Source organism: Nicotiana sylvestris, chromosome 7, assembly GCF_000393655.2.
Source record: "Nicotiana sylvestris chromosome 7, ASM39365v2, whole genome shotgun sequence".
Taxonomy (NCBI): Eukaryota; Viridiplantae; Streptophyta; class Magnoliopsida; order Solanales; family Solanaceae; genus Nicotiana; species Nicotiana sylvestris.
In genome coordinates, this window is record NC_091063.1 from 6,451,798 (window position 1) to 6,475,589 (window position 23,792).

Genomic DNA, 23,792 nt, shown 5'->3' on the forward strand with positions numbered 1-23,792 from the left:
TTGATTTGTTTCCTTGAGTTTGGTTGGTTATTTGCTACTACTTCACTGGTTGTTGCTGGATTTCTGCTCGGTTTTTAAATTTGTTGCCAGGTGTTGCTGTTGTTGTATGCTATTGCATTTCTGCTGATCTTCCTCTTCTTTTGCTTCCAATATCAGGTACACAACTGACACGCTGGTTACTGTAAACTGAAACATGAAGCATGAATATGAAATGAAGAGTTGAAGTTCTGAATTTATCTTAGTTATATTCTGAATTTTATTTGTATATGTACATTATTTAGCTTCCTAATATCAGAATCATGTACATGTTTAATATATATATAATGGAACATCTGACAGTAGCTTAGTGGACGAAATGTCTATGTATTGCTAAAAATAAATAAACGGTGTAGTAACTCTGTCCAGTTAGTTCGTTATTGTTTGATGATTATCATGTCTCAAAAAAATATGTTAGCTGATTTAGACTATTCTTAAACATTCAACAGTTAGCTCATTAAACGAATAAACCGTTTCGAAACTTGTAGGAATATTGTTTAGCTAGATACTGTTGGTTAATTTCAGCATGTAAATGGTTTAGGATTAAAATTAGATTGCCAAGTTTTTTTTAATTTGACAAACTGTGAGCATGCATAGTATAATGTAACTAAGTAGTAACATGTGAATGAGATGACCCAGGTCCAGTTTTGTGCTATACACGTTGGGCCTGGGTCCACGTTGGCCAATGGGCTGTCCATATTATGTTTACATTCTGATTTAACAAATTGCGTTCGGAACCCGACTATAACAACTCGTAAGCATGTAAATAAATTAGGACCCTTTCTCTTTCATTTTTTAGAGACAAATTTAATAGAAAAAAATGTAGGCACTTTAGGATTATCCTTTTAAAATAAATGAGATGAGCCTCGCCCAATAAAACGCACAAATTGTGGGGCCCTCGATAAATGTTTAATTGAATACTTAGACTTCGGGATGGGCCGTTTAGCCAATTTCACGGCCTTCCCCAAAATAATAAAATGTTAGACTCTTTAGGCACGATTTTAATAATATTACATCACTAAACTCGGGTGCGCATTTATGCGACCCAAATCCAAATCTCAACGGAGTCAAAATGTGTCAACAACCACGGGTGCATTGATTGCGACGTGGTTTGAAACGCAGTTTTACGACGTTGCAATTCTATTAAAAATAATAATAAAAGCGGTTTAAAGTTGATAAACGCACATAAATTATAATATGTATTAAAATCAGATATTTAGCCATTACAACAGTTTAAGCGATCGTGCTAGAACCACGGGATTCGGGGGTGCCTAACACCTTTCCTCGGGTCAACAGAATTCCTTACTTAGAATTTCTGGTTCACAGACTTCATTTGGAAAGTCGAATATTTTCCTCGATTCGGGATTCAACTGGTGACTTGGGACACCATAAATCTCTCAAGAGGCGACTCTGAAATAAATAAATAAATCCCGTTTCGATTGTCTTTTAATTGGAAAAAACTCCCTTCCGCGCCCATTTCGCGGCGGCGCGGGCGAAAAAGGAGGTGTGACAGTAAGCTTTAGAAACCGTTGTCATGTTAGCAAACGCTGCAGTCTGCCACTCCATTCATCTCGAATTTATAACAATGGGGATATCTATAACTGTAAATTTTTCTATGTAATTGAAGAATTGGCGAATGATCAATCGATCAGTGAAGAATAATTTAGGTTTGGATTTTGATTTGTGCTTGTTGAATCTCAAAGTTTTTGAATTCAATTGAGGGGATGAGATGAAAGAGCAGTGTATTTGAAAAGAAAGTTGGGACTGAAATTTGCGGGCAGTTCTGATATAAGAAATATAACGATCGCCTTTACAATGGGCGACTTAAGAGGGTATATGAGGCAACCTTTACAATATGCGACTTAAGAGGGTAGTTTGTCAATTAGAAGAAATATGAGGGTCGCCTTTAGGATAAGCGACTCTACATGCGGATGCTGGAGGAATTTGAGAGGGTAATTTTGTCTTTTAAAAGAAATATAAGAGTCGCCTTTATGATCCGCGACTTAGAATTAGGAGTGTACAAATCGAACCGGAAAACTGCACCAAACCGAAAAGCCAAACCAAACCGATTTAAAAACCCGACTAGATTTGATTTGGTATTGAATAAAAAAATTGAACCAAACCGACATATAAATATATAATTTTTATATATACTTTTAAGCTTTTTCATAGATTTTTCTTTAAAAATGTGTAAAAATATTTGCGATTCTCTTATGGGATGTTTTAGCTAAATATGAAGTGCTCTATTTTTATTAACTTTAAATAATGGGTAATGAGTTGTATGATCACTTTCTTATCAAGTATGAGTGAATTGCGTCAATCTCTTTGTTCTTTCATATTCATATGTCAAAATCTATTAAATTTTTATATCCTTTTCGAATTTGAAGTGGTATTTCGATAATTTAAAATTAAATAGAACATAGTATTATATAGGTAGCATATTGATTTTATATTTAGTTATTAAATTCAGTTAACCTTGAAAATGTACATCAACGAAAATTTATTGTAAGACGACTAAAAAATAACTATTATATATTACTACAAAAATTCTCCCATAAGAATATGTTAATAGATCATATGTTTGTTCATTTTTTTTAATTTTTACTAAACATAAATCTACTTATTAAAATTTTTAACAAAGTAAAATTGAAATAATATTCATATAACAAAAAAACCCGACAAAATCGAACCAATCCAAACCCGATAAAGTTGGTTTAGTTTTGATAAAAGTCGAACAATCCGATCCATGTACAATCCTACTTAGAATTCTAGACGAAAATGATCCCTTATGTTTGAGGTTAGGATCAAAATAATCCCTTAAATACGAACTAATTAATTTTAGTCTTTTAAATTTGCTAAAAGTTTAACATTTTTGATTTCTATCAAATATTTACTGCCAAATACTTTCCCAAGATTATAATATTACCCGATAACCAAACGACACTAGGATATTTATAACCTGTTTGGCCAAGCTTCTCAAATCCTATTTTTTTTTCAAAGTTGAAGTGCTTGACCAAGCTTTTGAAAGTAAAAAAAGTTCTTTTGAGGAAAAGCAGCAACAGAAGCGCAGAAGCAAAAAAAGTAGTTTTTCTCCGAAAGCATTTTTGAGAAAAAATACACTTAGAAGTCGTTTTTAAAAGTTTGACCAAATACTAATTGTTGCTCAGAAACACTTTTCAAATTAATTAGCCAAACTGCTTTCATCAGAAATATTTTTGAGAAAATTACTTCTAAAAAAACACTTCTCAAAATAAGATAATTTTTGCAGCTTGGTCAAACGACGTATTAATTTCTTCATTTACTATAGATCCAAAATAGTTAGATCACTCAACACAATAAAAGGTTAGTGAACAAACAGAAAAACTTAAAGGACAAAAGAGGAAAAACACATGAGATTATATACAAGCACAACACAATAATCTGCGCGAAATTACATTACAAATAAAATCAAGAGAGCTCCTGGGTAATAATCTACCCACCACTCTATGTTTCGAAGCTCATGTAATAATCAACCAGCTCGAGAAGACACACAGAGTCATATACATGTTCGCTCAGTTCTTTACAGAATTTGAATTTTTCCAAATTGAAAGCTCTGATATATGCTTCTTCTTCGCTATAAAGAACCCTAGGGTTTTGTTATTTATTGGTTGAGTTTGAGGCGAAATTGAATGGCGAGTGTGTACATTCCAGTACAAAATTCCGAGGAGGAAGTTAGGGTATCATTGGACCAACTCCCAAGGGATGCTTCTGACATTCTTGACATTCTCAAGGCTGAACAAGCTCCTCTTGATCTCTGGCTTATTATCGCTGTACGTTCAATTCTCTCTCTCACCCACTTATGAAATTGTTAGGGTTGAAATTTCACATGTAGGAAATTTATTTTGCTTTGTGTATTATCAGCTCACTTTTGTTTGACCTTTTGTTGCAATGTTCAATTTAGTGGCATGCGAATTTTTGTTGCATTAAATAGAATTTGTGCTTGAACATTTATGTTGTAGAGGGGATAAAAGCAGTTTTACAAAATTTAAATAGAAAACTTGCATGGTAAGTCTCACGTTTCGCAACACTTGATTTTTGTTTCTCTAAAATTTTTCTGTGCCCCCCCCCCCCCCCCTCCATCTATGATGGATTTTGCAGAGGGAATATTTTAAACAAGGGAAAATCGATCAGTTTCGACAAATATTGGAAGAAGGTTCTAGTCCAGGTACTTATGACACGTTTAAGTGCATCAAATGGGTATTTGTCCATTCTTATTGAGAAGTCAGAGAATTTAAAGTTGCTGTCTTTCTTTCTTTAAAAAGACTAATTCCTATTACACATTGTTATGGTGCAGAGATTGATGAATATTATGCAGACGTGAGGTATGAGAGGATCGCCATTCTAAATGCATTGGGTGCATATTATAGTTATCTTGGGAAGATTGAGACGAAACAAAGAGAAAAAGAGGAGCACTTTATTATGGCAACTCAATATTATAATAAAGCATCTAGAATTGACATGCACGAGCCCTCTACTTGGGTTGGAAAAGGTGATCATTATTTCATTTCTTTAGTATAAATATTACTGCTTGAAACAAGTAATTTGATGCCTTTTTGCGGTTGAATTTAAAATCATTTTGCTGATGCAATAGAATGACTGTAAGCTTCTTCTGAGAGGGTAAATCTGTAAGTTGTCATGGACGGCCAATCTAGGTTTATTTTCATTGTTGATCACCTTACTGTCTTGTTATTTATATTCTGCTTTTATATTGCTTTTTGGTACTATCCTTTCTTGTCTATATTTTCATTATTGTGGTGCTTATGCTTTCCTGAGCCGAGGGTCTATTGGAAACAACCTCTCTATCCTCACAAGGTCGGGGTAAGGTCTGCGTACACACTACCCTCCCCAGACCCCACGGTGTATAATACTGGGTATGTTGTTGTTGTATTGCAACAAGTCTGTGGACCGATGTTGAGTTACCCGTATGCATTTAGTTGACACCTGCAACAGGTAGGATATTCTTTGTCAAGGCTTTAAAAGATAAAATTTTAAAGAGATGTGATAATTTTGCCTAATCATTTGGTTAAGTCTACAGTATGTGCCCGGGGCTGAATGGATGTTATTTCACCAGTTTTTCAAACTTCTGTTTTTTCCCCAGTTATTCACATTGGAAAAAGGGTTGCGTAAAATTACTAAAAACAAATAGGTTATGCCATGTTAGTTTGCTTCATTGACTACTGGATCTTATACTGTTTCTTGAGTTTCTCAAGAGGGTTTTCAAACATCTGAAGTTTCCCGTTGCTATTCACTTTGGGAAAAGGGTTCCTAGACTTATTAGGAACTTATAGGCTATGGCCAACCATATATGTTGAGTTTCTGACTAGTGCTTGAGGGATTATGCTTTTCATCATGCTTGTAATAAACACTACTTTGTCAACACTTTTCTAGAATATAAGGTTGTATTTTATTGTTAAGCTGGAATAAAAAGGTGTCATAGTACTCATGTAATTGTTGACCAGTTGGATGAGCATGCGCATCTGCTTTACAGGTCAGCTTTTACTTGCCAAGGGCGATATAGAGCAGGCATTTGCTGCTTTCAAGATTGTACTTGATGGAGATCGTGATAATGTTCCTGCTCTCCTGGGTCAGGTAAGCCTATTCCTTGCTTGTTTTCGTTTCAGAAACCTTTAGCATGTTAAAATTTTATTGGCGTTATGGAGTTAAGAACTGTCTTCTAAAAATGATGGTGGTTGGTCAGCTTTAAACATTTCAATATGCCCGGGAATGAAATTAATTTACTGTCCTAGAATTGTGACGTTGATGACCATGGTAACATGTGAAGGATAATTAACTGAAGAACTGCATCTATCAGCTGACGTAATTTTCGCTTCTTGTGCTCTGGTGCAAACCATTGTAACTATAGGCTAATTTCAAGTTTCAAAATCTTGTATTGACTCTCATAGCAACTGCCTTCTCCAATCTTTTGCAGGCCTGTGTTCAGTTTAGCCGTGGACGATATTCTGATTCACTGGAGCTATATAAGGTTCGACGTCCATCCATAACTTTATAGATGGGTTAATTTGTTGTCCTTGGATAGGAGAATGGGCGTAGCTACCCCTCTTCGCACCAAATGAAAAATAATCCAGTTGGGAGACATCAAAACTCATCTATCATGGAAAATGTTTTATAATTCTCTAAATATTGTTAGAAGAAGCGATATTGACTCTATGATGCCCTTTTGTGGCTCACATGTATTTGGTAGAGGGCCTTGCAAGTTTATCCAGAATGTCCTGCTGCGGTAAGGCTCGGAATAGGTCTCTGTCGATACAAGTTGGGCCAAGTGGAAAAGGCAAAGCAGGCTTTTCGTCGTGTATTGGAGGCAAGTCAAAGATTTTGTGTTAATAATTTTGTTACAATTCGTTGTATTATTTTTAACTGATATGACTTTCTTGTAACTACTTCTAAAACTGTAGTTAGACCCAGAGAATGTGGAGGCTCTGGTGGCACTAGCAATTCTGGATTTGCAAAACAATGATGGTCAGTTCTGTCCCTTAGATTGATGTGTGGAGTCTATATATGTGACTCTAATTTAATTCTGCACATTCCAGGCAGGAGATATAATTAAAAGTCAGAAGATATAATTAAAAGTCAGATTGCTGTAAAGCCTTGAAGGTGCAAAAGTGACCAATAAGATCAATTTTGCTTCTTCGGAGAAATTAGTTCTTACTCGCATATCTAGAAGAGTCATTGTGAAATACCTTATCTTGTTTAGAAAGCTCTGGTTGAGATTTCTCAGGGATTATAGTTTGTGCGAGTCTCCTGATTTTAATCATTTAAAAATAGAGTTTTTAACAGTATGATGTCTAATTTGGTATCAGCTCTTTATATACAGCGTCTGGTATTAGGAGAGGAATGGAAAAGATGCAAAGAGCTTTCGAGACATATCCCTACTGTGCAATGGCTCTAAATTATCTGGCCAATCATTTTTTCTTCACTGGTCAGCATTTTCTAGTGGAGCAATTGACTGAGACTGCACTTGCTGTAACCACACATGGGCCAACTAAGTCTCATTCGTACTACAATTTGGCACGCTCATACCACAGCAAGGTCTGAAGAAACAAAAACCTTTGATAGCATGATCCTTATTTATGATCCCCCTAAAGCTTCAATCTGATGATATTCATTTTGTTTCCCATGACTGAAGGGTGACTATGAGAAAGCTGGAATGTACTACATGGCATCTGTAAAAGAAAGCAATAAGCCGCATGAATTTGTATTACCCTATTACGGTATGTTTTCTTTGTGTTGTCTGTCACTAAGTATTTGCTTTTATTTCTCTTTTCATGGTTTTCGTTGCTTTGAATTTCCATTTAGAAAATTGTAGTGATCCAAGGTTCATAAGTTTTAATCTATGGTAGATGGCGAAATGGCAAATGACTTTCTAAGTAGGTTTCTCTAATCGGCAGGTGTAGCGTGAAAAAATGAAAAAGAATAGATATAGGCAACTAAGGGTCATTTGGTTACCGGGATAGGGATACTAATCCGGGATAGAATATGCGATTGTACTTATCCCATGTTTTGTATTAGTTAATGGTGGGATAAATTTTTTACCAAAATGAGAGGATTAGCTATCCCATATAGAAGGTGGGATAGCTAATCCCATGGGATATCCCAGCCCATGGAATATCCTTGTCTATCCCACATATGAACCAAACGACCCTTAAAAGAATTGCCGCGCTTCTGGGCATCTTTCTTCCAAGTTGGTCCTGGGTGGCCTGAAACTGAAAAGTTGTCTCCTTATAACCACCTTGAGTCCCTATATGACTTAGATGATAAATTCATCAGATATTGGAGGATCATTAACATACCTGCCAAGAATGATTATTAAAAAAAGGTGCTTCAAATGACTAAAATTCCCTTGAGAGCACACGTCTTGCCTCCTCTGAAACGGGTTAATTGTGGTGGTTGGAGAATGCAACGTGCAACAAAAGGTTTCAGGCTTTCAATTGGGAAAGTAAAACTTGCTAACTAAATCGTGCTTTGATCTGTTTTACCATTTTGCTTGTCTAACTTAGGATTGGGACAAGTACAGCTGAAGTTGGGAGATCTTCGGAGTTCGCAGGCAAACTTTGAGAAAGTTTTGGAGGTTTACCCTGAAAGTTATGAGACAGTGAAAGTGAGTTGATACTTGATAGAGTATTTTGTTGGGAGGGAATATTGTCAACATTTAATTATTGTATAAAAAAACTTGATAAATTCTTATGTTCATTGTTTTCAGTTCTGACTATTTTCAACATTTTGTTTTTGTTCTTTGAATAGTTTATTTTTTGTTGTTCTAGGCTCTTGCACACATTTATGTGCAGCTTGGCCAGACAGAGAAAGCTCAGGAATACTTGAAGAAAGCCACTAAAATTGATCCTCGTGATCCCCAGGTCTTTTATTGTCACTTATTCTATATAATAGTTTCTAGAAGACCTTTGTAGGTGCAGGGAACTAAAAAGAGGGGAAAAAAGGCAAAATGAACAAATAAAAGATAGTTTCTGAAAAAAGGGCATGTGATGCGGATGCAATCCTTTTAGTCTCTTGAGTAAAAGAGAGTGGGAGTTTAAATTCTGTTAGTATATGATTTTAAAATGTCATACCACTGTCCTGCTGCTTATTGTTGATGAAATAAACTCATTGGCTCTTTTTATCGAAATTGTTTCTGTGCCACTCTATCTCCATGATTTTTGTTTTTTTCTTCATGTTACTGGCAATTAAAAACTGAAAAATCTTCTCTTTTGCATCTTAACAGTATCCTGATTTTCTATTCATGTACCAGATTTAGTGAGTTTGTTAACTTCTATTTACTCCAATATGTGTATGATAGTGACAACTTGATGTGATTGAGCTACATACTTTTTAAAGTGCTTAACGCCATGTTTGGTGTAATTCATGATATGACTTTGACTTCTTTAAAATGATGCGAACAAACTTGTCCAACCATGAAAACATCTTAATAATAGGTAACCTCTACTTTAGATGTTCAAGATGAGAATTTGAAACTTAGATACTCAATACTTATTATTAGGTTAAGATTATTTTTTGCGTATTCTCACTTCATAAGTAATTTTTTGAAGTTTATCTACTAGGGAAACTATTATTGAGAAGATATAATACAAAATAATTTAGACGATTTTAGGTCCCACAGGCGCAGACTGTAATTGTCAAAGGATATTGTTGGTTTGTCATTTTTACAGATCAACATTGATCACTTAATTTCTAAATCATGAGTTCAGTTTTTATTTGATTTGGTTCACTAGGTTAAGTCAGTTTACTACATTTAGTGGAACTGACATAAGGAGGGTGGAGTTCAGCTTTGAATGTATAAAAAAAAGGTCCAGTATTGAATTTAATTGAAGATTTGTCTTTCCTACGCTTTTCATGGATACTGGTAACTGATTAGGTTTTTCCCTATCCCTTTTCCAATATAGTGATTTATGATTGCTGACCTATGCTATTGTTCCATCTTATGTCACCAGATACAGAACTTTCAGCCATTTAAAATTAGACTGGGAGTTAGGATGGTACTACAGGGATTTCCCAACATTGATAAAACCATTTACTTCACAAAAAAATATTGGACTTAGGATGGCATGATATCTTGAGTCAGATACTGTTCTCTTCCTGAGATCTGCTTTATTTATCTTCTCATGCGTCTATGCAGGCCTTTTTGGATATAGGAGAACTGTTAATCTCAAATGATCCTGCTGCTGCTTTAGAAGCCTTTAAAACAGTAAGGGCCTCGAATATTTCCATTTATCTCTGTATATTTGCTCAGTTGACTTAGTTATGCTTTCAGAAGTAGAATGTACTTCTGGTTTCATGAAGGAGTGAAGGGGAGAACATCTGTTGTTTTAGAATTGATTTAGCAGATATAAGCTGGGTATTTTACTGATAAAAAAGGGTATTCTTGATGGAAACATCTACTAATTAAGCAGTCTTTCTGATCTTCAATACTTTGAGGACCCATCTCATTCTGTTTGACCTCTGTCTCTCTCTCTAAGTTCTATTTTAGCTGAAATGAAGAGTTTAAAATTATCTGCTCCATAATTTTCCGCCTTCCAAAACTTGTAAGTTTGCTTAAATTTCATGCATCTTTCTTGTTTCTTTGTTCCTTCTTTTGGGTTGCAAGTCTACTATTCATTTTCATCTGTTCAAAAAATAAAAATCTAGTATGTACTTTCATTTTGCAGATGTTTTAGCTCTTACTTTACTCTAGTAGTAAGCTGTTGGAAATCTTATTTATCAAAAGAGTTGGTACTTGGTAGCTGGAAATACCTTTTGTCTGATTGAAGACATAGAGTTCCAAACAGCTTAGATGCAAATATGGCATGCTTTATATGTGAGTAGCTGGAGATTGAGCATATAGAATTGCTTTCTGCAGTTACTGCTTTGTGTAACATCAGTGTTTTAAATTTCTCTTGATGGTACTATGAACAGCTTAGGTGGATTAAGAAAACTGCACCAAAAAAATGATCATATTTGAAATTCATTAGATTTTAAGCTCTCTGAAAGAAGATTTTGGTATACATAACTAAGGTAAGACCTGATTAATTTTGCAGGCGCGGAATTTACTTAAGAAGTCAAATGAAGAAGTACCAATTGAGTTACTCAACAACATTGGCGTCCTCCATTTTGAAAGGGGAGAATTTGAGGTCTGTAAAGTTTCTTTTTGTCATCGATTTCAACCTGCTTGCATGTTTAGATAATATGCCATTCAATAATGGCATATTATCTAGATCGCTAACCTCTATTGATTAATGATTTCCAGCTTGCTGCACAAAGTTTCAAGGAAGCCCTAGGTGATGGTATATGGCTTAAATTCCTTGATGCTAAAGGACAGTCTGATGATCCAACTTCTGAAGGGCATTTATATTCCAATGGTGAAGCACGATCTGATATGTTTAAAAGTGCACAATATCCAATCAATGCCAGTGAATCTGTTCAGCAATACAAGGACTTCCAGCTGTTTCATAGACTTGAGGAACAAGGAATTTCTGTGGAACTTCCTTGGAATAAAGTTTCAACACTCTTTAACATGGCAAGATTACTGGAGCAGTTGCATGACACAGAAACTGCTAGCATCTTTTACCGCCTTATCTTATTTAAGGTATGCATACATGTCCAATTGATTATGAGCTGGCTTATTGGTAACTCCTAACATTGATGAAGCTCAGTTTTTGTTCTTGGTTGTTATATGATTAAGATGGTTAGACTTTTGAGAAGTACTGTCCTTCAATTTTCTCCCTATGCATTCATAGACTGTTATGTGGAAGGTCTGGGTATTTCAAAGGGGAAAAAATTGAAATAGTATGAGTTGCAAAGAGAAAAGACAAAGAAAAAACCCAATCTAATCTTGACTTTTAAAAGATTAAAAAAAGAAAAGAAATACATGAGCCGTCACATCAAGGTGAAAAGAACGTAAGATAGTATTACTCTATGTTGGTTTGAATGCTTAATTAATTATATGTGGTATATAGTACTTTTACATAGTTTTGATTTTTTTTTAAATTATAAAAATTATGATATGTAGTACTTTTACATAGTTTCTAAATTAGTTTTATTTTACAAACAGAAAGCAATGTTGGGTTCACATTGAAAATTAGATGAGATAATGCTTGTGCGTGGAATCCTGTTAGTCTTTTTGGAACAGAGGAAGCATTAATTTGAACTCCTTAAATTTGTGAATTATTTATAGCATCTATAATTGGTGTATAAAGTTGTTGACTGAAAGACTTATCCATTTATTTATCAAAACGATGTTAAATGAAAGATCAAAATTAAAGAATATGGATACGTTCATAGATTCAATAAATTTGATTGGTGGCCAATTTGATTATTTGGAAAAGAATAATTTATTTAATTTATTTAAATGGATGGAGATAAAAAGAATTTCATATTTTAAATTTGATAATCTTCATTATAAAATGTGTATCGTTTAACAATTTTTCACAGAAAATAATACGCCTACTAATTATTTAAAAATTCAATATTATTTTTTTGCAAGCTTATTGATAACCTATCCTCAACCAAAAATAGTAAAATAGTCACTGGCTTTTGGTTGTATCATTGCATAAATGTTTCTGAAATCCTATAAAAGATGTTATATACAAAGTGGTTGCATGAAGTCAAAAGTAATAAGAAGTAATGGTGGTGAAGGAGTAACTCCCCATCTCAATGGGAAGGGGAAAATTTTCAATTCTCAGCTGCTTCTTTAGCCACTACCTGTTACGCGGCGCCTTCCTGAGATTCCTTGGAAGGGCGACGTAAGGCTAAACAACTGATGTCAGTGCAGTTACTGTCCGCCAACTGAGGTCCCCTCCGTACGCTAGACGAGATTGTCAGTGCCGTACGGGAAAACCAATGTCAAGAGCAATTGAGAGAACAAAAATGAGAATTGAGAAAGAAAGAAAGCTTGATTGCATTAATGAAAGCTATTACAGAAAGGCAACGCGGTGTCGAGGGGGAGAGACACCGGTAGAGAGAATTGTTTGCTTGCTAGAAAGTTTTGAATGCTTGATCCCCCTAATAATGCTTAAAAAAAGAAACCAAAGCTACAAAACTAGACTTGACTAAGCTAGAGAAACATAATGGAATTACATGAAATAAAACTACTCTATATTTACAACGAAAAGGACTTAGTTTTCTACAAGGCAGAAACAGGTCCGTTGTCAGCAGCATTGTCTTTGGCATCACGGTCTGCGCGTGCGGCGTTGTCTGCGCGCACGGCGCTTTTGGCATCTGCTTGCGGCTGGGTGCTGGTGAGGGATATCGGTGGGGCGACAGAGGCACATGCGCTCTTGTCACTTGGCGCGGCCAAGACCACGGGGCCGTCCGTGGCGCTAGGCATTGGGAGGCTTGCTAGGACGCCACGGGGCACGCCCAAGGGGTCATGGGGCATGGCTGGAAAACTGCCCATGACATACCTTTTGCCAATGTAATCATGAATAAAGGTAGGGAATATCACAAATAGGAGGAGCATCCCTCTTGTCTTAATCGGAGCAAGTGCAGAAAGGAGAATGGTGGCTGGTTTTCCAGAGACATCAGAGAACAACTTTAGGGAGAGGGTGAGAAATTTATGTTGGTTACACTCTTCAAATCTCGGTTCTTCCACATTTAGATATGGGGATAAATTAAGGTAGATATGCAGATCTTTATAGCAACGGATACATCTGTTGTCTAAGTAATTATGTATAGCTTTCTGAAAAATTAGTAGTAGACTCATAATGGGCTATTTTACGACTTGAATCAATTAAGGCCTTTCGGAACTTGCTCAAACTTTCCCATTGAAACAAACTTGCTTGAACTTAATTAAACCGAAGAGTCACAGTCTTTTGATGCCCAATACAGATGGCTTTGTATAATTCTAGTGATGATGCCTCATTAGCTTTAAATAACACCATTGGAGGAGGATTTTGCTGTCCCAAAGTTAGTTAAATGATTTCCACTATTTGCAGCTTTAAAGCCAGTAAGATTAACATGAATATTGTTGTGGGGATATTATATAACTGTTGTATCTTTTTGCACTGTCTTTATTTCATCCTAAGCTATCCCGTATGACCTCTTTTCCTGAATTTCAGTATCCAGGTTATGTAGATGCTTATCTGCGGCTTGCTGCCATTGCAAAAGCTCGAAATAACGTGCAGCTAAGTATTGAGCTGGTTGTTATTTCTCCCCTTGTATCCTTATGTGCATACTATCCTCTGTGTATTCTCGCTACCCAGAAGCCTTCTTACAATAGATTTTCATTGATCACAGATTGGTGATGCACTCAAGGTGGACGAGAAGTGTCCAGATGCACTGCTAATGCTTGGTGATTTGGAACTTAAGAATGATGATTGGGTCAAGGCAAAAGAAACTTTTCGGGCTGCTAAAGATGCAACTGATGGAAATGATTCTTATGCTACTCTTTGTCTGGTGAATATGTTTGTTTTGAGCTGATTAAATTTTCTCGTCTCATGATTTTTTGTCATTAGTTGGTGAAATATATAATACCCCCCCCCCCAGCATGTTTTTATTGTCACCCTATTGTATCTGGTTGTTTCTTGAGTTTAAAGTTGCATGGACTTATGACTGGCACAACTTATGTCCTTACTAATTAAGCTAATAGTAGAACCTGGAACATCTGCTTATCATATATTTTCTTGTATTGTAAAGGGAAATTGGAACTACTTCGCGGCGATTCGGAATGAGAAAAGAGCTCCAAAGTTGGAAGCTACTCATCTAGAGAAGGCTAAAGAACTCTATACAAAGGTATTGTTCTTCTCCCAATGCAATTTAAAAACTCAGGTTCCTCCCATCCCAATAATCCCACCCAAGAGGATCAAGGATATTCTCACTTACCATCCGCGTGACTACAACCTCCTCCTACTGTTTGGTGGTGGAGGTGCTCTGCTACTATTGCAAACCTCACGCATCTGACTCAGTTTAGCTAATAAACTATGTGCGCTCTAATTCATTGTAAGTTGCTAGCTGTTAAAGCTGAGCAGTAACTGATATGTTTTTGACAATTGGCTTCAGTGAAGTAGTAATACTATACCTTAGATGAAGATAGCAAAAGATAAAACCATGATTGCTATTGAAGCCGAATATTTGCCTTGAACTTTTACCAGGTTATCCCGCTTTAAGTGGATAACGTGTGTTAAGTGAATTCATTTACTGCAACCTGGAGTTTTCATTTTTAAATTTCTCTATTTGGGATCTTTGCATCTCCCTTGGGCACTTCCCAAATATGTTTGTCTCCAAGGCACAATGATCTTGCTCAATGCTTTTTTTGGTTGCCTGTCCGAGATCGTTGTGTCTTTGAAGTGTCTCAAGTGCGTGAAGTGAATTTGTCAGTTATGTTTTATGTTTCTTTTTTAATTTTTGGAGATTAAAAGTATACAGATTTTTGTGTATATGTACAGGAGAGCATATACACACTTGTCTATTGGAAACAGCCTCTCTGCCCTATTGGGTAGGGGTACACACTACCTTCCCCAGACCCCACTTTGTGGGATTTTACTGGGTCGTTGTTGTTGTACAGGAGAGCATCGAAAATTGCTGTGAATGTACTAAGTGAGATAATGGCATAACTTTGTATAGTGCATATATAAGATTCTTGTTTTGGCATATATGTTTAGGTGTTCTCTTTAGATATTTGTACGTTAAAGGAAATAAATAATCCCAATAGAAACAGTGTATTTGATGTGTCATCGGTGTGTTTTGTATGCCATACTATCTTTTGAAATAGTCATCATGTCCCTGTCATGTGAACATGTGCTTCTGTGTAAGCTTCAGACTTCCTTTTTGGATTTTGTCTGTTTGCATTTTGATAAAACCCTCGGTTGAACTTTCAGTTGCCTGATGTGCCAATACTGTTTACTCCATCAGGTTCTCTTTCAGCATAATGCAAATCTCTATGCAGCAAATGGTGCTGGTGTTGTTTTGGCAGAAAAAGGCCAATTTGACATTTCAAAGGATCTTTTCACACAGGTCCGTTAACTTTTTCTACTTCTACCCAGTCGAGGCAAAACTTCAAGTTTATGTAGTGTCTGCTGAACATTCTTCCTTATAGGTTCAAGAAGCTGCCAGTGGAAATGTTTTTGTCCAAATGCCTGATGTGTGGATTAATCTTGCACATGTTCACTTTGCTCAAGGGAACTTCGCATTGGCTGTGAAAATGGTATGTTCTTATTCTCTCTTCATTTTTAGCTATTTCTCATGTTTGATACTTCCGCATCGCTGAATGTGTTGATGGGCTTGTATCTTGCAGTATGAAAATTGTTTGCGGAAATTTTATCATAATACCGACAGTCAAGTGCTCCTCTATTTAGCAAGAACACATTATGAAGCTGAACAGTGGCAAGATTGTAAAAAGACTTTATTAAGAGCCATCCACTTAGCACCTTCAAATTATACATTGAGATTTGACAGTGGAGTAGCACTACAGAAATTTTCAGCCTCAACGTTACAAAAGACTAAGCGGACTGTGGATGAGGTACTTTGAGATGAGCTTCTCCCTTCTTCCTCTCCTTCCTCCATCCTCCCCGTGGTCAAACTGAAATGAATGAATTTCTTTGATTAGTCCCTGTTAACTGCTCTTCCTTGGTCACATTCTTAAATATTTATCATATGTTGTGATGATTTTGTAAATTTTCTTGATAAATAACGTTTTTCCTTTTAGCTGCGAAGATTTCATGATTTTCTAGATATGATGCAAGTCCATCATGTTGTGCGTATGATAACTGCTCAACAGGCTTTTAATGAGATATGTATGCCACTGATATCTTGATTGAACCAAAATAGTCTGTGGAGCCAAAAATGATAGATACGCGCGGGGGGGGGGGGGTTGTATGTTCTTTAATGAAGCATCTACTACATGGACATATCAAGCGCAAAGAAAAAATAGAGCCTAGCTGAATGCCCGGAAGAAGATCTGTGACAGCTGAATCTGGATTAAACCCAAGCTGTTAAAGTTATATTTGGAGAACCAAGAAGGCGGACTTTTTCAAGTCAGGTTACCTGTGCCTGGTTGGAGAATGGTGATCACTGTAGTCGTATATGTCCAACTGGTTGTCTTTGGGAAATATAGTTGATCTCTGCCAGGATCATCTTGGCACCTAGATTCTCATATATTGATACTTTGACTATACCTTTCTTTGGCTGGGGATTAATGTTTAAAACTTCAAAATTCATCAGGGTAGCTGCAGATTGTCTCGTTTGACTGTGTATCTGAACATAAGTAACATGGCTTCCCTCTTTGTTTGGGATGCGCGGATGGGGTGGTAGTGTGTTTTTGTGTGTGTGTGTGTGTGTGGGGGGGGGTGTTCTTAAGTGAATTTGCTGTTTTTTTCAGATTTATTATATTGACTACTCAATTTACAGGTATTTTGAGTGCTATATTTTACCATGAATTATACATGAGAAAGAAAAAGTGGCATCTCTAGTTCTTATGTTTGTATTTTTGTGATGGCGTAGGTGAGAGCAACGGTTGCAGAGCTGAAGAATGCAGTTCGCTTATTCAGTCTATTGTCTGCAGCTTCAAATCTTCATGTTCATGGATTTGATGAGAAAAAAATTGAAACTCATGTTGGATATTGCAAGCATTTGCTTGAGGCTGCAAAAGTTCACTGTGAGGCAGCTGAGCGTGAAGATCAACAGAATAAGCAGAGACTGGAACTTGCTCGTCAGGTCATATTGGCTGAAGAAAATCGTAGAAAAGCTGAGGAGCAGAGAAAATATCAAGTTAGTTCTCTATGGCATTGTGTCTTCTGGTTATTGCTTTTGCTGCTTACTTTTACTCACATGCCTCTGGAAACAGTTAGAGAGAAGGAAACAAGAGGATGAACTCAAGCAAGTGATGCAGCAAGAGCAGCATTTAGAGCGCATTAAGGTATATTTTGTCATTTGTCAGTGCTATACATCACAATTTTAGTGAGGGCACATCAGCTTTATACTCGGAGAAATTACTTTAGTAGATTTCTGAGCACCAAAGGAGGAGATTTAGACTATCTTCACATAAGCAGTGTCTCACACTTCCTCCAAAATGTGTATCATTTCAGGTTCTAGTCCTCAAATTTCTCACTTTGGGAAATGGAAATTATCTAATTTAAAAATTTTCACCTGAACACTTTTGGATAAAAGGAGTGTGTTTGTAGAAAGGAGAGATGGTGTTGGCATCTCCCCAAACAGGGATTGGAACAGCCTTCGGGCTTTGCCTGTTACCGGACTTTTGAGTAAAAAGAGTGACTTGGGTTTAAGACTAAAAAAATTAAAAAAATGGAATTTACAATTTTTTGATTTGATTAACCAAGGATTGTCAGATTATTTTATTGTTTAGGTGATGGCATGACGGCTTAGGTATGATAGAAATACTAAAAGAGAAGTTATAGCACTTTCCAGGATAACATACTAAAATAGAGGCGTAAGAAACAGTTAACTGATCTCTAAACAGCAAGGTCAAACGTGTACTTCGGTTTACATATCATTGCTGTTCGTCTTTCTTCTCTGTCCTCCAAGGATAAGAATTTTCGGTTACACTTAAAGTTCAAGAAATTACATATTTTGTCGCTAGGAACAATGGAAGAGTAGTACTCCTGCCTCTAAGCGAAAGGACAGGCCCCAGACTGAGGATGACGAGGGCGGGCATGGTGAGAAGAGGAGGAAGAAAGGTGGGAAGCGGAGAAAGAGGGACAAGAAATCTCATTACGAATCTGAGGAAGCAGAAGCGGAGATGGATGATCAGGAAGAAATGGATGATGGTGACCGTCACAGAAATTATGAAGAACCTTATTATCCAACAAATGATCATGATGAGCAAGCAGAGGATAATCCACAGGATCTACTTGCAGCAGCCGGGCTTGAAGATTCGGATGCCGAGGATGACACTGTAATCTCTCTTTCTCTGTGTGTGTGTGTGTCTATATATATTTGTACTCTCCTTATACTGTTACACTATTTGGTTCAAGGGATGGAGAGGTAAATTTGGAGTGTACTTATTGTGCAAATGTCATTTCCCTTTTGGTGATTTGGTAGAAATGGAGAGGATGTAAAAGGCATTTACTTCCTCCTTCCTATCTAAACTCGAGTACTTGGAAATTCTGTTCTATCCTGAAAATAAGAAACTTAACCTTTATGATTCCTCTTTTACTTCCCTACTGCTCCACTTTCCAACCAACCAAACGGCAATATGTTTGGGTCACACTAGAATACTACAACAACATAGCCAGTATTATCCCACACCGTGGGGTCAGGGGAGGGTAGTGTGTACGCAGACTTTACCCCTACCTTGTGAGGATAGAGAGGCTGTTTCCAATAGACTTTTGGCTCAGGAAAGTATAAGCATCACATTAATGAAAATATAGACAAGAAGGGACAGCACCAAAAAGCCATATAAAAGCAAAATAAAAACAACAAGATAGTAAGGTGATCAACAATGAAAAAAAACAACAGTTAGTCATAAAAACCTACTACCAACAGAAAGTGAGACTGCGTGTCAATACTACTGTTATGAACACTCTGGATTACCTACTCTACTACCCTAATCCTCAATCTCTATACCTTCCTATCAAGGGTCATGTCCTCGGTCAACTGAAGTTGCACCGTGTCTTGCTTAATCACCTTTCCCCACCTCTTCTTTGGCCTACCTCTACCTCTCCGTGGGCCCTCCAATGTCAACCTCTCACACCTCACCGGGGCGTCTATGTCCTCCTCCTCACATGACCAAACCACCTAAGTTGCGCTTCCCGCATCTTGTCCTCAATAGGGGCCACACCCACCTTGTCGCGAATAACCTCATTTCTAATCCTATCTAACTTGGTGTGACCGCACATCCGTCTCAGCATCCTCATCTCTGCTACCTTAATTTTCTGGACATGAGCGATCTTGACTGGCCAACACTCAGCCCCATACAACATTGTCGGTCTGACCACCACTCTGTAGAACATACCTTTAAGTTTTGGCGGCACTTTTTTGTCACACAAAACACCGGAAGTGAGTCTCCATTTCATCCATCCCGCCCCAATACGATGGGTGACATTTTCATCAATCTCACCGTCCCCTTGAATAATAGACCCAAGGTACTTAAAACTTCCTCTCCTAGGGGTGACCTGCGAGTCTAGCCTCACCTCCCCCCCCCCGAGTCTCACCACTGAACTTAGTCACTTACACTCCAAGTATTATGTCTTGGTCCTGCTCAACTTGAAACCTTTAGATTCCAGGGTCTGCCTCCATACCTCTAACTGCGCGTTCGCACCGCTTCGCATTTCGTCAATCAATACAATATCATCTGCAAATAGCATGCACCACGACACCTCCCCTTGGATATGGCGCGTCAGTACGTCCATCACTGGGGCAAACAAAAAAGGGCTGAGTGCCGACCCCTGATGCAACCCCATCATAACCGGAAAATGGTCTGAGTCCCTACCCACCGTCTTCACTTAGGTCTTTGCTCCATCATACTTGTCTTTAATCACCCTAATGTAGGCAACAAGTACACCTCTAGCCTCCAAACATCTCCACAAAACCTCCCTTGAAACTTTATTGTACGCCTTTTCTAAGTCGAACATCATATGCAAGTCCTTCCTCTCCCTATACTGCTCCATCAATCTGCTAACAAGGTGGATGACTTCAGTAGTCGAACGCCCCGTCATGAACCCGAACTGGTTCTCGGAAATAGACACACTCCTCCTTACCCTTAGCTTTACTACTCTCTCCCAGATTTTCATAGTATGGCTAAGCAGCTTGATACCCTGATAGTTATTGCAATATTGGATATCACCCTTGTTTTTGTATACAGGAACCATCATGCTCCACCTCCACTCTTCGGGCATCTTCTTCGTTCTAAAAATGACATTAAATAACCTAGTGAGCCACTCCAAGCCTGCCTTGCCCGCACTTTTCCAAAACTCCACCGGGATTTCATCCGGCCTGGTCGTTTTGCCCCTGCTCATCTCACGCATAGCCCTCTCCACTTCATCAACTCTAATCCGCCTACAATACCCGAAGTCACGACGACTCCCACAGGGTTCCAAATCACCCAGTACAATGCTCCTGTCCCCCTCCTCGTTCAAGAGACTATGGAAGTAGGTCTGCCATCCTGGACGGATAAGCCCCCTATCCAACAGAACTCTACCTTCTTCGTCCTTGATGCACTTCACTTGGTCCAAGTCACGAGTCTTCCTTTCTCGCGCCTAGGTTAACCTGAACAACCTCTTATCCCCGCCTCGGCCTTCGAGTTCCTCATACAACGACTAAAAGCTGCAGTCTTGGCTGCCGTAACTGCTAGCTTTGCCTCTTTCTTAGCCAACTTATATTGCTCCCTATTCCCCTTCTTCTCCTCCTCGTCTACACTTTCCACTAGCTTCAGATACGCTGCTTTCTTGGTTTCCACTTTTCCTTGCACCTCTCCATTCCACCACTAGTCTCCCTTGTGATCACCGGGGTAACCCTTTCAGAGACCCCCTAATACCTCTCTCGCGGCTTCCCTAATGCACTGTGCAGTCGTGGTCCACATAGCGCTGGCGTCCCCACTACTACTCCAAGCCCCCATAGTCAGCAACTTGACCTCCAACTCCTGCGCTTTAGGTTCTGCCTATGAAGGGTCGCGAGGTTCTCACTCGGGATGACCTTGCAATCCGTGCAAAGACCTCTATCAGACTTCCTGCAGAGTAAATAATCAATTTGAGTCTCGGCCACCGAACTCCGGAAGGTGACCAAGTGCTCCTTCTTCTTTAGGAAACTCGAGTTTGCTATCACCAAATCAAATGCTCTAGAAAAGTCCAGAGACGTTCCTCCTCCATTTCTATCTCCAAAATCAAAGCCACCATGCACATCATCATACCCCAAGACGTCGCTCCAATCTGGCCGTTGAAATCCCCTCCTATGAAAAGCTTCTCGATATGCGGGATACCACACACCATCTCATCCAAATCCTCCTAGAAACGTCTCTTGACTTCCTCATCCAAGCCTGCTTGGGGTGCGTACGCATTGATTTTGTTCAAAGTAAAACCTCCAACAACTAGCTTAATAGTCATCAACCTGTCATTCACCCTCCTAACCTCCACCACTAGTTCACGGAGGTCCTTATCAACCAAGATACATACCCATAGTTTGAACTTGTCCACATCTCGCACCTTATCTTCTACCCACCTAGTCTCCTGTACACAAGCTATATTAATCTTCCTTTTCTCGAGATCTTCGCTAACTCTACAGATTTTGCAGTCAAAGTTCCTATGTTCCAAGACCCCACTCTCAGCCTAGCAACTCCCTTAGCCCTCTTACCCCCACACCCCCTCCCCGGCGATGACACCCCCGAGGTCAAGACCTTACCCTACCATCGTTCACCAAAGCTACTATAATCTAGGAGTCACTACGCAAGCACTATCTCGAAAACAAGCGACAAAAATAAAATGAATAACCAAAATATAATCTACCACTAAAGGTCGCAAAACAGGTGAAGAACTAAAATAAAGGAACTAAAGGAAACTATAATCTACAACTAAAGGTTAGAAAAACAGGTGAAGAAATAAAATAAAGGAACTAAAGGGAACTATAATCTACAACTAAAGGTTAGAAAAACAGGTGAAGAAATAAAATAAAGGAACTAAAGGGAACTATAATCTACAACTAAAGGTTAGAAAAACAGGTGAAGAAATACAATAAAAGAGCTAAAGGGGACTATAATCTATAACTAAAGGTCAAAAAGAAAATGTGCAAACCTAGAGCAGAACTACTAGGGGATATATTAAATAAAAATTCAAAATAAAGATGTAAACAGATAGATAACAATATAAACAAGTAGGCAAGCTATCACTAATGCAATTAATTTGACAATAATAGGGTAAATACTAATTAAAGATTCAAGAATAACTTTAGACACCAAAGTAATTCTCAAGGAGCAAAATGCGAAAACCTTTTTTCATCTTGCCTTGTGAACAATGCTCCTCTGTTTATATCACGTTCAGCTCTCCAAGTTCAATATGTTCGGAGATCCAATAATTTTTCTCGGCGGACCTTCTTGCAGACCTTTAAACTGTCATCCAGATGTGGTAGAATGCTACTCCTTTTGTCCCAATTTATGTGATACTCTTTCCTTTTAAGCCTGTCCCGAAAAGAATTACACCTTTTTATATTTATAAAAATTCAACTTTAAATTTTCCTTTTTACCCTTAGTGAGATGATTTCTAGCCACATAAATTTTTAAATTTATTTTAGACCACAAGTTTCAAAAGTCTTCCTTTATTTCTTAAACTTCGTTTCAGTCAAACACCTTCACATTAATTGAACGGAGAGAGTATATGAAATAAAAACTACTTGACAAGTTTCTTTTTATCTGATATGTTGCGACTATAATGTAACTCCTGCATAGTATGTTTTGGTCACTGATTCTCTTTCTGATTGCTGTCCTCGTCTGATTTCTAGCCGCACAAGTTTCTATGATTTGTGTTAGACCACAACTTTCAAAAGTCTTCCTTTATTTCTGAAACTCCGTGCCCAGTTAAACACCTTCACATTAATTGGGACGGAGGGAGTATATGAAATAAAAACTACTTGACAAGTTTCTCTTAGTCTGATATGCTGGACTATAATGTAACTCCTGCATAGTATGTTTTGGTTCCTGATTCTCTTTCTGATTGCTGAAGGCTGCACCATCAGCAAATGCAAGTCGGCGAAGGCAGGCATTGTCAGAATCAGACGAGGATGAGCCATTGCCGAGGCAGGGAAGTGATGGAGAAGGCGGAGGCGATGCTACTGTTGATGATGATGAGTGAAGATGAAATACCATTACAACTCCTAATTTGCTGGATGTCAAGATTACCAACATTCATTCCCTTTATGCCAAACACACTGGGATTTCTATTGGCTCTTTCTTGGCCTGCCTGCTTTGTTGTTTTTGCTTCCTGGGCTAGTCTAGCCTGAGTTCCTTGTAGGAAGAAAAGGTAGCTGTAGCTCAAGTCATAGAAGAACAGATGATGTACTGTAAATGCATAATGTTTATAGAGAAATGTTTCAGATGAGTTAACTTTTTTGCCAAATCCAAATCGACCTTGAACTCCTATAGAATTGATATAATGCTCTGTTATTCTTTCATATCCTAATTAAAGATTAGAACAGACTTGCTATTCAGAACATTATATTTGGATAAAAGAGCATATTTTGCATCAGGAGTTGGGAGTTCATTTATTTATCAAACAGACACTGACTGAAAAATCAGACAGCTTAGTTGATCTTTTCATGGTCCATTCACTAAGGTC

The 23,792-nt window shown here is 37.8% G+C and overlaps 1 protein-coding gene and 1 pseudogene across 1 annotated transcript; both read left to right on the forward strand.

The window, feature by feature from the left end:
• The first annotated feature begins 3,466 nt into the window (after window positions 1-3,466).
• LOC104246392 (protein CTR9 homolog) lies at window positions 3,467-23,702 on the forward strand. Its single transcript, XM_009802202.2, has 24 exons — window positions 3,467-3,845; window positions 4,174-4,240; window positions 4,370-4,564; window positions 5,564-5,664; window positions 6,005-6,058; window positions 6,278-6,394; window positions 6,489-6,552; window positions 6,908-7,122; window positions 7,220-7,304; window positions 8,091-8,191; window positions 8,355-8,447; window positions 9,722-9,790; window positions 10,620-10,712; window positions 10,829-11,167; window positions 13,638-13,718; window positions 13,816-13,974; window positions 14,215-14,310; window positions 15,430-15,531; window positions 15,614-15,721; window positions 15,812-16,036; window positions 17,017-17,283; window positions 17,360-17,431; window positions 18,113-18,427; window positions 23,181-23,702. Exons 1-24 carry the CDS (start codon window positions 3,705-3,707, stop codon window positions 23,307-23,309), a joined length of 3,288 nt encoding a protein of 1,095 aa, XP_009800504.1. The 5' UTR covers window positions 3,467-3,704; the 3' UTR covers window positions 23,310-23,702.
• LOC138874258 (U6atac minor spliceosomal RNA) lies at window positions 17,687-17,836 on the forward strand (annotated as a pseudogene).
• Window positions 23,703-23,792: the final 90 nt, after the last annotated feature.